Source organism: Pogoniulus pusillus, chromosome 28 (assembly GCF_015220805.1).
Source record: "Pogoniulus pusillus isolate bPogPus1 chromosome 28, bPogPus1.pri, whole genome shotgun sequence".
In the NCBI taxonomy this organism is placed as follows: domain Eukaryota; kingdom Metazoa; phylum Chordata; class Aves; order Piciformes; family Lybiidae; genus Pogoniulus; species Pogoniulus pusillus.
The window spans coordinates 14418414-14432502 of NC_087291.1; the positions used below are offsets into that span (position 1 = coordinate 14418414).

The 14089-nt window shown below is 42.5% G+C and overlaps 1 protein-coding gene across 1 annotated transcript in view; it reads left to right on the forward strand.

Moving 5' to 3' along the window:
• The window catches only part of THSD7A (thrombospondin type 1 domain containing 7A), a 278576-nt gene that overhangs the window by 194102 nt on the left and 70385 nt on the right, over positions 1-14089 (forward strand). The window contains exons 9-11 of the mRNA XM_064166895.1: positions 1587-1778; positions 8297-8531; positions 12964-13079. Coding sequence (XP_064022965.1) covers positions 1587-1778; positions 8297-8531; positions 12964-13079 — 543 coding nt within the window. The remainder of the gene's footprint in view (positions 1-1586; positions 1779-8296; positions 8532-12963; positions 13080-14089) is intronic.

Genomic DNA, 14089 nt, shown 5'->3' on the forward strand with positions numbered 1-14089 from the left:
GCTCCAGTTTTCAGGGACTCAGTTTATCAGAGTTTCGAATTGGAGGAGTTTTAAGACTCTAAACTTTAAATGAAGGAAGTGGAGTTTCTTTTTTGATTAGGTCCTGGTTTCTTTTTGTTATAAACACATTTTGTAAGCATGTGATTACTCTTTAAATTTTGGATGATAAGAAGGCTGTAATTCTGAAACAGAGAATCCAAATACTCATTATTTCCATCATCTTTATAGTCTGAAGATTTATTCTGAGGCTTTTGTTGCAGTGAGACTTACTGCCCTCTGAATATGTGGCCGTTCATTCCTTCCTCACTGAGTGGATATTAACTGATTTGATCAGGAAAACATTTGTCACTTTATAAAGCCAACCACTTTCTGATTATGATGCCATGCAGACAAGAGTGCTGCCTTACTGAAAATAAAACCAGCCCTGCTACTACACTAGCTAGATTTCATTAAACAATTTATACCACCCTGGACCTTTCTATTATAATGAAACAAACCATGGATAATTAGATACATATTATGATGACGATGATGAAATTAAACACACTGACATGACAGATTATAAATACATGGACCAAAATTAAATACACTGATATGACAGATTACAAATACATAGACCTTTTTTTACTTCCCTGGCACAAAGAGTGATGTGTTACTGGGTTGCTAAAACATGAAGGTCTTTCAAACCAAACAAGATGCTTACCTCAGCTTGCTGCATCTCTCTTCCTATTTTGATACATAGCTGCAACTGAAAGGGTGAACTTTGGAGGAAGTTGGACTTGGTGTTCTCAAAGGTCTTTTCCAACCTGGTTAATTCTGTGAATCATGGGTTAGAAAATATTTCATTTCATAGAATCAACCAGGTTGGAAGAGACCTCCAAGATCATCCAGTCCAACCTAGCACCCAGCCCCAGCCAGTCAACCAGACCATGGCACCAAGTGCCTCATCCAGTCTTTTCTTGAAGACCTCCAGGGACGGTGCCTCCACCACCTCCCTGGGCAGCCCATTCCAATGCCAATCACTCTCTCTGTGGAGAACTTCCTCCTAACATCCAGCCTAGACCTCCCCTGGCACAACTTGAGACTGTGTCCCCTTGTTCTATTGCTGGTTGCCTGGGAGAAGAGGCCACCCCCTGCCTGGCTACAATGTCCCTTCAGGTAGTTGTAGAAAACTGTCTAAGATGGAAGTTAGGATATTTTTCCCCTTCTCCCACAAATGTGGATGAGGGCTAGGTGGTTCCTCTAAATGCATGTCCATGCACACAGTTTTCCACAGGTATATTACATACCCTGATATTCATATTAAGATTTTCTGTGGCATCAAATATGTATTAACAAAACAAAAGCCTCAAGACCACCCAGGCTGGCATTCACTCCAGCAGAGTATCAAATTAAGCCAGGTTTAAGCATGTTCTTCTAGAAGCAAGACAGAGGAGACAAGTCATTTTAATAAAAAAATCTATTTACCTTGTTCATACAGCAGAACAGAATCTAATTTATTTGTGTGCCCATCTGGACAGGATTGCTCATTTTAAGTTAATTTAACGAATGATAGACTGCTCCTGGCCTTTTCTGTTTTTTCCCAGGAGAAGAGGTTGACAGACAGCTGTGCAGAGATGCTATCTACCCAATCCCCATCGCCTGCGAAGCTCCGTGCCCAAAGGACTGTGTGCTCAGCATGTGGTCTGCCTGGTCCTCCTGCTCGCACACCTGCTCCGGCAAAACCACAGAAGGGAAGCAGATGCGTGCCCGCTCCATCCTGGCGTACGCAGGTGAAGGTAGGGTCACATTCTCTTGCAGCCTCTCCTCTGATTGTGGATTCTCAGCTGGTTTGTGAAGTCCAAGTAATTTCTCGATCCACAGCCCCCCGAGGAGAAGTCGACTCAGCACAACACAAAACCCATCCTTTTTTGAAAGTCAGGGAAAGATGAAATTGTATTTTCTTATAGTATAACAATGTAAAGAGAAATAATAACTAGAGAAGGAAGGAAGGAAAAAAAAAACAACAATACAATAACCTTAAGGGAGATGGGGGAGGGGTCAAGCAGCAGCGAAGCAGCAGAAGCAGCAGTAGCCAAAACGGCAGCTGGGGAAGATAGGCAAAGCTGCAGCAGCAGAAGCCAGCGGGAGAAGGGGCAGAACAAACTGTGCTTCTAGACATTAAGTTCTTGATGCTCCAATGAAATTATATTAATTTATCTATTGTTGCCATTTATGTGGCCTATCTCTGGAATGTTCATCTCTCCCCTATGTCTGAGCGAGAGGATCAGCTCAAACAGCCACAATATTATTAGGTGGCGCTCTGAGGGGGTTTGTTAAGTACAGAAAACCATATTGTAATGCTCCTCCGACATTTACTCCTCGTAGCTGCAGTGGTTTGGAAGAGATTGGATTTTGCTTATTTCAGTTAATGTTGCCATTTTTCATTATTCTGCACAGTTACTGTTTTGACTTGAAGGTGTGGTTTCATAGAATCAACCAGGTTGGAAGAGACCTCCGAGATTGTCCAGTCCAACCCACCCCCCACTCCTATCCAGTCAACTAAACTATGGCACTAAGCTTCCTCCTTTCCTCTTATAATTAAACAAGGCAAACAATTCCTCCAGAGAAAGATGGTGACAAAGGTGGTGCACAGCCCTATGAGGAGAGGCTGAGGGAGCTGGGGGTGTGCAGCCTGCAGAAGAGGAGGCTCGTTGCTGTCTACAACTAATTCCTTATGCAATGTTGGGAACAAGGAGATCTAACCAGCAAAGTGTACGTGGAAAACTGACAGTAAAGTTGTATGCTTTCAATGTAAAAGGATTATTTAGTGTTTTAAAATGCTAAGCATTACTTCAAGTTAAGATGAAATTAACTGAAGGGAGGCTGTAGCCAGGTGGGGTTGGTCTCTTCTCCCAGGCAGCCAGCAACAGAACAAGGGGACACAGTCTCAAGTTGTGCCGGGGGGAGGTCTAGGCTGGATGTTAGGAGGAAGTTGTTGGCAGAGAGAGTGATTGGCATTGGAATGGGCTTCCCAGGGAGGTGGTGGAGTCACCATTCCTGGATGTGTTGAAGCAAAGCCTGAATGAGGCACTTGGTGCCATGGTCTGGTTGACTGAGTAGGGCTGGGTGCTAGGTTGGACTGGATGATCTTGGAGGTCTCTTCCAACCTGGTTGATTCTATGATTCTATGAAAGTTTATAAATAAAGAGCCTCCAAGGCTTGGCATACTGCTGCAGTGCTATCTGGAAGGTGCTTTTCACCTTTGCTTGTGTTATATTAAAAATCAGTTTGGCTTTTATTTTTCATGCTTCACTGAAATGAGAGTTGTTATCCTCGTATGTCTCTTATGCCTTTTAGTCATTTGTTGCATGACAAATAGCTGAATGGCTTTTCACCTCCAGAGCTGCATGACAGGGATCAGTGGCATTCCCAAAATATAAAATCCTGGTGGTGTAATTGGTGCTGGGAGGACATATTATGTTATAAGGGCACACAATATATTCCTGTGGCCTCAAGCTGTGACTGGGCATTAGGAAATTTCCTGTCAAGAGTGGTCAGGCATTGGAATGGTCTCCCCAGGGAGGTGGTTGAGTCACCAACCCTGGATGTGTTTAAAAGTCATTTGGATGTGATGCTTGGGGAAATGGTTTAGGGATGACCCCTGTAGAGTAGGATTGTCAGTTGGACTTGGTGATTCTGAGAGTCATTTTCAACCTGAATGTTTTGTGATTCTTACCTCCCAGCTATCTACACTGCCTGAATTGGTTTGAGGAAACCACTGAGTTAACATAATTATCCACCAATAAACATCTCCAATATGATCAATTTTCTACAATGACTGAGAATGGGAATAATTCAGCAGTATTGCTGTAATTCCTTGGTGACAAAAATAACTTTACTAGAAAAATGGAAGCTTTTAGTAAGTGATGGTAGTGACTAAGTTTTGTCATGAGCTCTGGGTTATTACTGACTCTCCAGTAGGAAGAAGTTCTTTACAGTGAGGGTGCTGAAACACTGAAACAGATTGCCCAGGGAGTTGTGGATGCTCCCTCCCTAGGGGTGTTCAATGCCCAGGTTGAATGAGGCCTTGAGCAACCTGTTCTGGTGGGAGGTGTCCCTTCCTATGGTGAGGGATAGAAATAGATCATCTGTGAGGTCCCCCCCAACCTAAACTATTCTATTGGCTAGGGCTGGGTGCTAGGTTGGCCTGGATGATCTTGGAGGTCTCTTCCAACACACTGACTTCTGCTTGAGCCAGGAGCTGACCTCAGCCATACAGCCTCTCATGAGCATTTCTTCATTCAGAACAAAAACCTCTTCCATGTGGTCAAACTACATGCTGCAGAGCCTCAAGCACAAGTGTGGTCATGCACATCTGGGCTGGATTGATTTATTTATTTAGAGAAGTCTCTTTCCTTGAGATAAAGAGTCTCTGTGTTTTGTGCAGTGGCTCCACGTGGAAGCTGGTGTCACAATAACCATTTCTGATGTCTTTTCTGAGATCATTGTCCTCAGCTTGAAGGCTTGAAAGGTGAAGTGATTTATAAATTCGCCCGGCTGTGAGGCTGCCTATGATGGTAGCTCATTTGTGTCACTGTCAAATACATCTTCATGCTACAGTAAGAAATTCAGGAAAGTCACTGTCTCAAAATATAAAATGACAGCAGAGGACATTATGATGTTATCTGCTACATCATCTGGTTGTTCTGCACCAGCCTAATAAAGGCATCATAGACAGCTTAGCCTGTCTCTGTTCGGAAGGTTTCTCTGTTGCAAAGTTTTCTGGTTAAGATTTCTGTTACATTTTTATTTCCTGCCTAACAATAAATTTTATATAATTTATATATATATATAAATAAAATTTATATGTATATAATATATAATTTATATATATCATTAATTTATATAATTAATAATGTGCACCAAGACTCCATGATATGTTTTGCATGGCTTGAGATTAAACACTACTGAGTCTCTTATTTTTACTAAACAGTAGAAATGCAAATGAATTGTTTAATGATTATACAGTGCCATTAGTTGGTGCCAAACCAGAGCAAAACACCTACCAAGTGTTATCAGTAGTAAATGACACTGATTTTGGAAAAGTAAAGATTTAGGGGCAAAAAAGGAAAACCAAAACAAACAAAAAAAAAATGAGAAACAAACCAACAAAACCACCACAAACCCAAACCCAACCGACCAAAAATCCTATGAGGAATCAAAACCAACCAACCCAAAACCCCAAAGTCAAATGCAAAGAAGAAAATTATCTGAGTAAAAAGCTTACTAAAATGAGAATGATGATTATAGTTGAAATACTGTCTGTTGGCAGGGATTCATATGCATAATACTGTCTTACTGTGGCTGTTGTATGTTCATAGGTTAGCAAAGTTTAATGCCAGAAGGACTATTTAGTGACCTCCTATGTCACAGATTATTACACATCAAGGAGTTAGTGTAGAATATCAATTGTCCATCTCGTCAGGTATTCTGTTTGACAGGGGCCCATAGCTCATACTCCTCATATATCTGCAAGATTGATTTACTGAACCTGTAAAGAATACCTGGATCTAAAGAGTTTCTTCTCAACTGTGCTTGATATGCTTTAAAATTAGTGTTAAAATTCCAGTGCACTCTGTAGTTGTAAAAGAAGAGTTGCACTTAGGGCTACTAAATATATTTACTCTTTTTACACTTGTTGGGCTTGTTTGGTTTTGATTTTTGTGTTTTCCTGTTCTATTGCAACCAGCAATAGAACAAGGGGACACGGTTTCAAGTTGTACCAGGGGAGGTGTAGGCTGGATGTTAGGAGGAAGTTGTTGGCAGAGAGAGTGATTGGCATTGGAATGGGCTGCCCAGAGAGGTGGTGGAGTCACCATTCCTGGATGTGTTGAAGCAAAGCCTGAATGAGGCACTTGGTGCCATGGTCTGGTTGACTGAGTAGGGCTGGGTGCTAGGTTGGACTGGATGATCTTGGAGGTCTCTTCCAACCCGTCTGATTCTATGATTCTATGTATGATATGAAGTGCATTTAGTATTGTGTGGCCCTTCCTTCTGCTTATTCTGTATCTGTTTTGATTTGAGGAAGCACAAGGGGATGCTGCTTTCCTGCAGGGAATGGCACAGTGATTTATAAATAAATAGTATGAGGAGCCAGTAGTTTCTATTTTATTATAATTATTATTATAAGGACTTGATACTGGAGTTGGTTTATATTTCAGTAATGTTATTTGCACACTTTGCTAATTCCTTATATAGCTTTTTAACTACTGATTCTATGTGAACAGAACTGGGTTCCTGCTGAGCTGCAGATATTCATGCCCCAATGTTTTTCATTGACAAGTCAATGTCAGTCTCATTTTTTGTCTTAAATATATATTCTCACATAGCTGTCAAAACTGAATCAAAGTTGTCACTTCATTCTCAGATGCCTTGGGAACTGGTGGCTGTGGGATCTGTTCCTGGGGAAATATCCCCCCCACACACCTTTTGTTTATGAATTTGCTTAAGTGTTTCCCTTGTGTTTCTGCTTCAGCTAACGTCAGGCAGAAATAATTACACTGGTCACCTTTCTTATGCCTTCTGAATTCTCCTTTGTTAACCTTTGCAGTGAGGAAACAAGGCCAATCTCACATGGATCAGTTCAAATAATTAGTGACCATGGCACCAAGTGCCTCATACAGGCTCCTCTCAAACACCTCTAGGGATGGCGACTCCACCACCTCCCTGGGCAGCCCATTCCAATGCCAATCACTCTCTCTGGCAACAACTTCTTCCTAACATCCAGCCTAGACCTCCCCTGACACAAGTTGAGACTGTGTCCCCTTGTTCTTTTGCTGGCTGCCTGGGAGAAGAGACCAACCCCACCTGGCTACAGCCTCCCTTCACAGGTAGCTGTAGACAGCAATGAGCTCTGCCCTGAGCCTCCTCTTCCGCAGGCTGCACACCCCCAGCTCCCTCAGCCTTTTCTCACAGGGCTGTGTTCTTCTCCCCAGCTTTGTCACCCTTCTCTGAACATATTCCAGTACCTCAACATCTCTCTTGAATTGAGGGGCCCAGAACTGGACACAGTACTCAAGGTGTGGCCTGACCAGTGTGACTCTTAAGTTACTTGTGTTGGAGTACTTGAATTATCTATTGTTTCTTTGACTGCCTTCAGTTGTTTGCTTGATTTCTCACAATGATAAATGCTTAAGACCTCTCCTTCCTGCATGTCCATGGAGAAGGAGGTGACTGAAGTTGTGTTGGGATTTAAAGGCTAATATGCTTAGTGTGAGCATGCATTTCTCTTTGTAGAGAGAATTGTATGGTTCATCTACAGTCATAAGAAGCTTCTCTTCAAGGTACCTTTCTTGCCTTCTCTTTTAGGAAAGACAAAAATCTTACTTAGGTTTTCCCTGGGTTTGTATCAGTTGGATATGAATCCTTTTGTTGCTGTGTAGGCTATAAATGTTTAATTCCTAAGCCTAGGTGCTGTATGTCTGATAACACCAGAGATCCAGTAGACATGCATGAGAGATCTAGCAGACACGTCTCGCCAGGGCACAACATCTTGCAGCCTATGGGCATGCCTGGTAGGAAAGACTTGACTCCTGGAGGACTGGGAGGCCAGATTAGCTTTCAAGTGCTTGAATACAAGAAAGAGAAGATACTTTCTGAGACTGGCCACAACAAAGATGGCATTATCTGAGCTTTTCTTCACAATTATTGACACTTGAATAAATTTTAATCTTAACCTGCAGCAGCCTTTGTTATCTCAGTCTGGACGTAAATTGCCAGCTGTGCCATCCTTTCTTGGTAATTATGTAACATGGAGAAATATCCACTGGGAGCCAGGACAGGAGCTCCCAAAAATCTTTTTAATTGATCTGAGAATTAGCTGTAAACAAAGGTCTCTCAACATGTATAACTAAAAATATTTAACCATTTCTTTTGCCTGGAACCCTCCTATGTCCATAAGTGATCTGTGGCAGCCCCCTTTAGAGAACCCCAAAATAAAAATGCTGTAAATTCCTCCAAGCACATTAATATTTAAAAGACATTGTGGTTATTGTGAGATCTTTGCCCACATTTACATTGCCTGGCCATGTGTGCTGTTCTGTGTAGTCTCTTGGCTGAAGTTTGTCAAAGTCAATATTGGGTTTATCAAGAGGAGGAAAAAGGAACAGCATTTCTTGAGTGCGACCAAAGTGATCGTATGTAACTAATAACATTTCAAGGGGTGGTTTAGTTGGTGGTTTGGGCTTTTATTTGTTTAATCAAACACTTTATTTCCTTCCACTGCATGAAGTTTTGCCCTGTTTTGTTGTTCCAGGAGGAATACAGTGCCCAAACAGTAGTGCTCTCCAGGAAACACGCAGCTGCAACGAGCACTCTTGCACCGTGTACCACTGGCAGACTGGCCCGTGGGGGCAGTGCATAGAGGACACGTCTGTCTCTGCTTTCAACTCCTCTGCCAGCTGGAATGGGGAGGCCACCTGTTCCGTGGGGATGCAGACAAGGAAAGTCATCTGTGTGAGAGTCAACGTGGGACAAGTGGGCCCAAAAAAGTAATGATCTTGAGAAAATATCTTTGTGCTGTAATTAGCTTTAGATTTTGCTGCTTTATATTTACCTCACCGACGACTGCACACGAAGACAAAAATAAATAACCCCTTTCTTCATGTTCACAGAATCATGGAATTGTCAGGGTGGGAAGAGAGCCATCCAAGGGGCCCATTGGATCATCCAGTTCTAACCCCCTTCCCATGGGCAGGGACACCTCACACTGGATCAGGTTGCTCAGAGCCACATTCAGCCTGGCCTTAAACACCTCCAGGGATAGGGCCTTCATCACCTCCCTGGGCAACCTGTTCCAGTTTCTCACCACCCTCATGGTGAAGAAATTCTTCCTAACATCCAATCTGAATCTACCAATTTCTAGTTTTGCTTCATTGCTTCTGGTCCTATCACTACCTGACATAGTAAAATGTTCTCCTGAGGGAAGAAGCCATCATAGGGGCACTGGGTGGAAGCTGAGGCATAGGAAGTTTCATATAAACAGAAGGAGGAATTTTTTCTCTGTGAGGCTGACAGAGCACTGGAACAGGCTGCTCAGGGAGGTTGTGGTGTTTCCCTCTCTAGAGATAATCAAAACCCACCTGGATGTGTTCCTGTGTGATCTGGTATAGATGATTCTGCTCTGGCAGGGGAGTTGGACTGGATGAGTTTTTGAGGTCCCTTCCAGCCCCTGACATTGTGTGATTTAGAAATAGAAACCTGAAGCTGCAGGAGTGCTATATAATGCTTTTCTCACTATTGATTTTTATGGGTTATATTTACAGTGATTCTGCTGATGGCTGACTGACTCCTAAATCCAGTTGGCTCCTTACTATCATTAAGTTGAGTCCAGATAAGAATCTTCTTGGGGTATGTGTGTGCAGTGCATCACCGTCTCCAAGATCATTGTGCACCTCCAAGCAAGTGGTTTGCTATGTGAATTAGTGCATTTCCATTCCAAAATACTACTTTGTGTCTAAATACATGTGCAGCCATTGTAAGTGCTTCTTCTCAGAGGCAGACCAAGGAGGTGAAGCACAGTGCAGTTTTGAAAGGGCATTATTGTGAAACATGCCAGGTGGGGGTTGGCCTCTTCTCCCAGGTAACCAGCAATAGAACAAGGGGACACAGTCTTAAGTTGTGCCAGGGTAGGTATAGGCTGGATATTAGGAAGAAGTTCTTCACAGAGAGAGTGATTTCCCATTGGAATGGGCTGCCCAGGGAGGTGGTGGAGGCACCGTGGCTGGAGGTCTTCAAGAAAAGACTGGATGAGGCACTTGGTACCATGGTCTAGTTGATTGGATAGGGCAGGGTGCTAGGTTGGACTGGATGATCTTGGAGGTCTCTTCCAACCTGTTTGATTCTATGATTCTATGAGTTTGACAAGCTTCCTGAGCTCTTTTTTTCCCTACATACATGTTGTTTTTTTAAGACATCCCTTTGGCCCAATGATATAATTTTACAGTTTAATATATGACCAGGGTTAAATACAGATTAGCTGCTAGTAAAATGCATTTGGTAATATCTTCATACACTTTGGCAGTCTGCAAATATATCCTGCTCAGGACAGATTCAAAGCTGGAACAGCTGAGCTGATAGCAGAGGTCATTTAGAAAGTTCACGAGGCAGCCATTCTCACACTAAATATTTGCTTGATGCCTGCCATTTGACACTTTATCCAGCAGTAGACTTAGTCCTAATTTACTTTAAATGGAAATATGAGGAATAACAGCAGCACATTCAGTAATCTAAATTGTTGTATATCTGCATTAAGTAACCATTCCATTCAGTCATGATAGCATCATATCTCTTATTTTGCACTCATTTTTCATTTAGAAAAACCAAACCCTAATGATTTATCTTCCTTTTTAAATCTGTTAATATCTCTGCCTTTAACTTGACCTTAAATTTTTGGGAGGAGGGCTGTTTATTGTGTCATAAATTAAACCTGTGACATGAGCCAAAAAAAAAAAGGCTTTGGTTGATCCTTCAGCTTGTGACATTAAAATCACCAAATCGTTTTTAAAGACCCAGACATTTAACATGAAAATGCAAATAGGAACCTTGTTTTAAACTCTCCTTCATAAAAAGGATTACTGTGGTATGATACAATCAATATTATTGGCTTTATCTACCTCACGAGTTACAGACTTCAGCTTGTATCTTTTCTGTTTAATTTGACCTTGAGTAAGGACCACAAAAAAAAAATCAATACTTCACTTTAAGCCACATATACTAAATGCAAACAATATAAAAGGTAGAAACGAGGTTCTAATTGAACTAATTGCCTTGCTCAAGGATCTGAAGAGGAATTACATGTTCAGTCTTCTGGAAAGATGAAGTTCTCAGTGAAAAACTGCATGTGTATAATTCAGCCTTTTTTGTCTGCTTATTGTTTCTTTTGTTCCTTGAGGAAAAAGCCATCAGGAAGCTGATTTGCAATGGTTTTCAGAAACATTTTAATTTTAACCTTAGGGAAGTTTCCTAAAAGGTAATTTTTTTGGACTTGACTGGTTTTTGAATCACATATGAACAAGGCACAATTTGACTTAAACATGTCCTACAGAGAGGTGATGGAGATTAATGTCGCTATAGCTGTGTGATGCTGCATGGTCCTTTCACATTGGTTGTTTAGGGGAGAAAAGAAAGAGGGTAGAGATGTTATTACAAGAAGGCACCAAAAAGTTGGTGCTGGTTCATAGGAATGGATCATACTCTTGAGAAGCTTATGTGAATTCACAGGAAAAAGTAGAGATAACAGAGCAAGGAAGGTGGTGAGGGGCTTGGGGGCATGCAGCTGAGAGAGCTGGGGTTATTTAGTCTGGAGAAGAGAAGGCTCAGGGGGGTTGTTATTACACTTCACAACTACCTGAAAGGAGGTTAGAGTGAGGATGGTGTTGGTTTGTTCTCCCAAGTAGCTAGTGAGAGGGCAAGAGGAAATGGGTTAAGCTGTACAAGGATTGGACACTAGAAAAAAACTTTACTGAGAGGAGGTTCCAGGGAGACCTCATTGCTCTCTACAGCTACTGAAAGGAGGGGTTGGTCTTTTCTCTCAGGCACCCACCCAGTGACTGAACAAGAGGACACAGTCTCAAACTGCACCAGGGCACGCTTAGGCTGGATGTTAGGAAGAAGCTCTTCAGAAAAAGAGGGATTGGCATTGGAACAGGCTGCCTGGGGAGGTGGTGAAGTCACCATCCCTGGAAGTGTTCAACAAGCATGTTAATGTGGCGCTTTGGGATATGGTTTAGTGGTTGTGGTAGTTGGGTTATGATTGGACTCAATGATCTTAAGTCTTTTTCAGCCTTACTGTTTCTGTGATTCTGTGATGGAGGTAATGAGCTAGAAAGTGTTATTGCTGAAGAATATGTTCCTGTAAAGCTGCAACTCAGCTCTCTTCTTTCCTTCTGCTTCCCCTCCCATACTGCATGGGCATAGTTCTCTGCTGACCATGATGACCATGGTTCATCATGGTCCTCCTCAGCCTGGCAAGAAAAATGTCTTATGCAAGCCAAGCTTCCCCAGCTGATCCAATCCAAATATAAAACTGGCCTCTCATCATTCTGGTCCCAGACGCCCAGCAGCCACAAGAGGCAAAGTTAGTCATAGTAACACTTTTCTGTACTAAGCCAAAAGCTGCAAACCAGGGAAGTGATCTTTTTGTTTGCTCTGACAGTCCAATGTTTGTCTGCACACTTCTAGGGCAGTAGTAATTTTGAAACTGCTTGAAATATTTGCAATACTTCTGCCAGAATTATTGTATCATTCTGAAAACAAGCACTGCAGCACAGAGACTTGTTTGTCCTCGATGAGAAAACAGGAGCACAGAATGGGCAAAATGACCTGGGTTAATGAGTCCCATATGGGGCACTCCAATCATCCTTTTTATATGCTGATCGAGCCTCTCCCTAAAACAAGCAAGGTTTGCTGTCTCTCCTGAAAGTCTTTTCCCAGTCTCATTGATCTGGCAGTTTCAAAGCCTTTTCTGCTTTCTGTCATAATTGTGGCTGGTCTGTGCCTATTTGTTTCTGGGTTAATGATGTTATTTAGTTTAAATAGGCTTCCTTCTGGAGTTTATGCTGCTGGTGAATCTATAAAGAGCTAAAAATGTATTTGCTGAGCTAAACCAGATAGCTTTTGCTTTACAGTCATTTGGAAGCTCGGAAATAACACTCAAAAGGCAGAGTTTGGAAGAGGGAGTGAGGAATGATAATTTATTTTTACATTTAAATCCCCAGGTGCAGTGTGCATTGGGTTGGGCTTGCTTTCACCAGGGGTATATAAATGCTAATAGCTGTTTATTCTCATGCTCCATCCTGGTGAATTCTGGGCAGCTAGCACTCCCTCATGTGCCTGCAGGCGTTCAGTACCTCTTGTGGTTCACTGCAGAATGTTTATTTGATAATGCTACTTTTTAATTTGTGGGTTGGTTTTTTTTTTCAGATGCCCTGAGAGCCTCAGACCAGAAACTGTGAGACCTTGCCTGCTTCCCTGTAGGAAAGACTGTATTGTGACTCCATTCAGTGACTGGACATCATGTCCTTCTTCATGTCAAGAAGGTAATTTTAGCCATCATGTGACAGATTGAAAGTAGAAAAGGAGTTGGACCAGCAGTGCCTTGTGGCAGAATGCTTATACACATCCCTTTCTGGCAGAGGCCATCTAATAGCTGGTACAGCAGCTGTAGGGAAGACATAGTGGGTTTGCTGGGAAAGAACAGTTATCTTCATGTGTTTTCTATATGCTACTGTTTGGGTTTTTTTTCCCCCATTTTTGCCTACTTCTGTGCTACAAACTCCAATTTGCATCTTCTGATAAAGAGAGAACTAGTCATGAAGTTAAAATCTATCCCTTAGTGTAATGTCAAAACAGATACTTGGAGATACTTGGGTTATAAAATGGTCACATTTGGTCTTTGGAAGTACATATGCTGCTTTCTCATCAGGCAAACCTGAGCCTTTTTATACCAGGAGATACCAGCAGCATTGAGGAAGGAGACCTGGGCGTCCTGGTGGGACAGAAGAATGACCATGAGCCAGCAATGTGGTCTTGTGGCCAAGAAGGCCAATGGCATCCTGGGGTGCATTAGAAGGAGTGTGACGAGTGTGTCTCCTTCTACTCTGCCCTGGTGAGGCCACATCTGGAATATTGTGTCCAGTTCTGGGCTCTCAGTTGAAGAAGGACCTCATGGAACTGCTTGAAAGAGTCCCACACAGAGCCACAAAGATGATGAAAGGAGCCCTTGTGAGGAAAGGCTGAGGGAGCTCAGTCTGTCTAGCTTGGAGGAGACTGAGGGGTGACCTCATTAATCTTTCTAAGTATGTGAAGGGTGAGTATTGGGAGGATAGAGCCAGGCTCTTCTCAAAGGTGTACAGTGACAGGACAAGGGCCAACAGGTGCAAAGTGGAGCACAGAAGATTCCACATGAACAGAAGGAAAAACTTTTCCATCGGGAGAGTGACAGAGCCCTGGAATGGGCTGCCCAGAGAGGTTGTGGAGTCTCCTTTTCTGGAGACTTTAAAACCCTCCTGGGTCTGTTCCTGTGTGACCTGCTCTGCATGATCTTGCT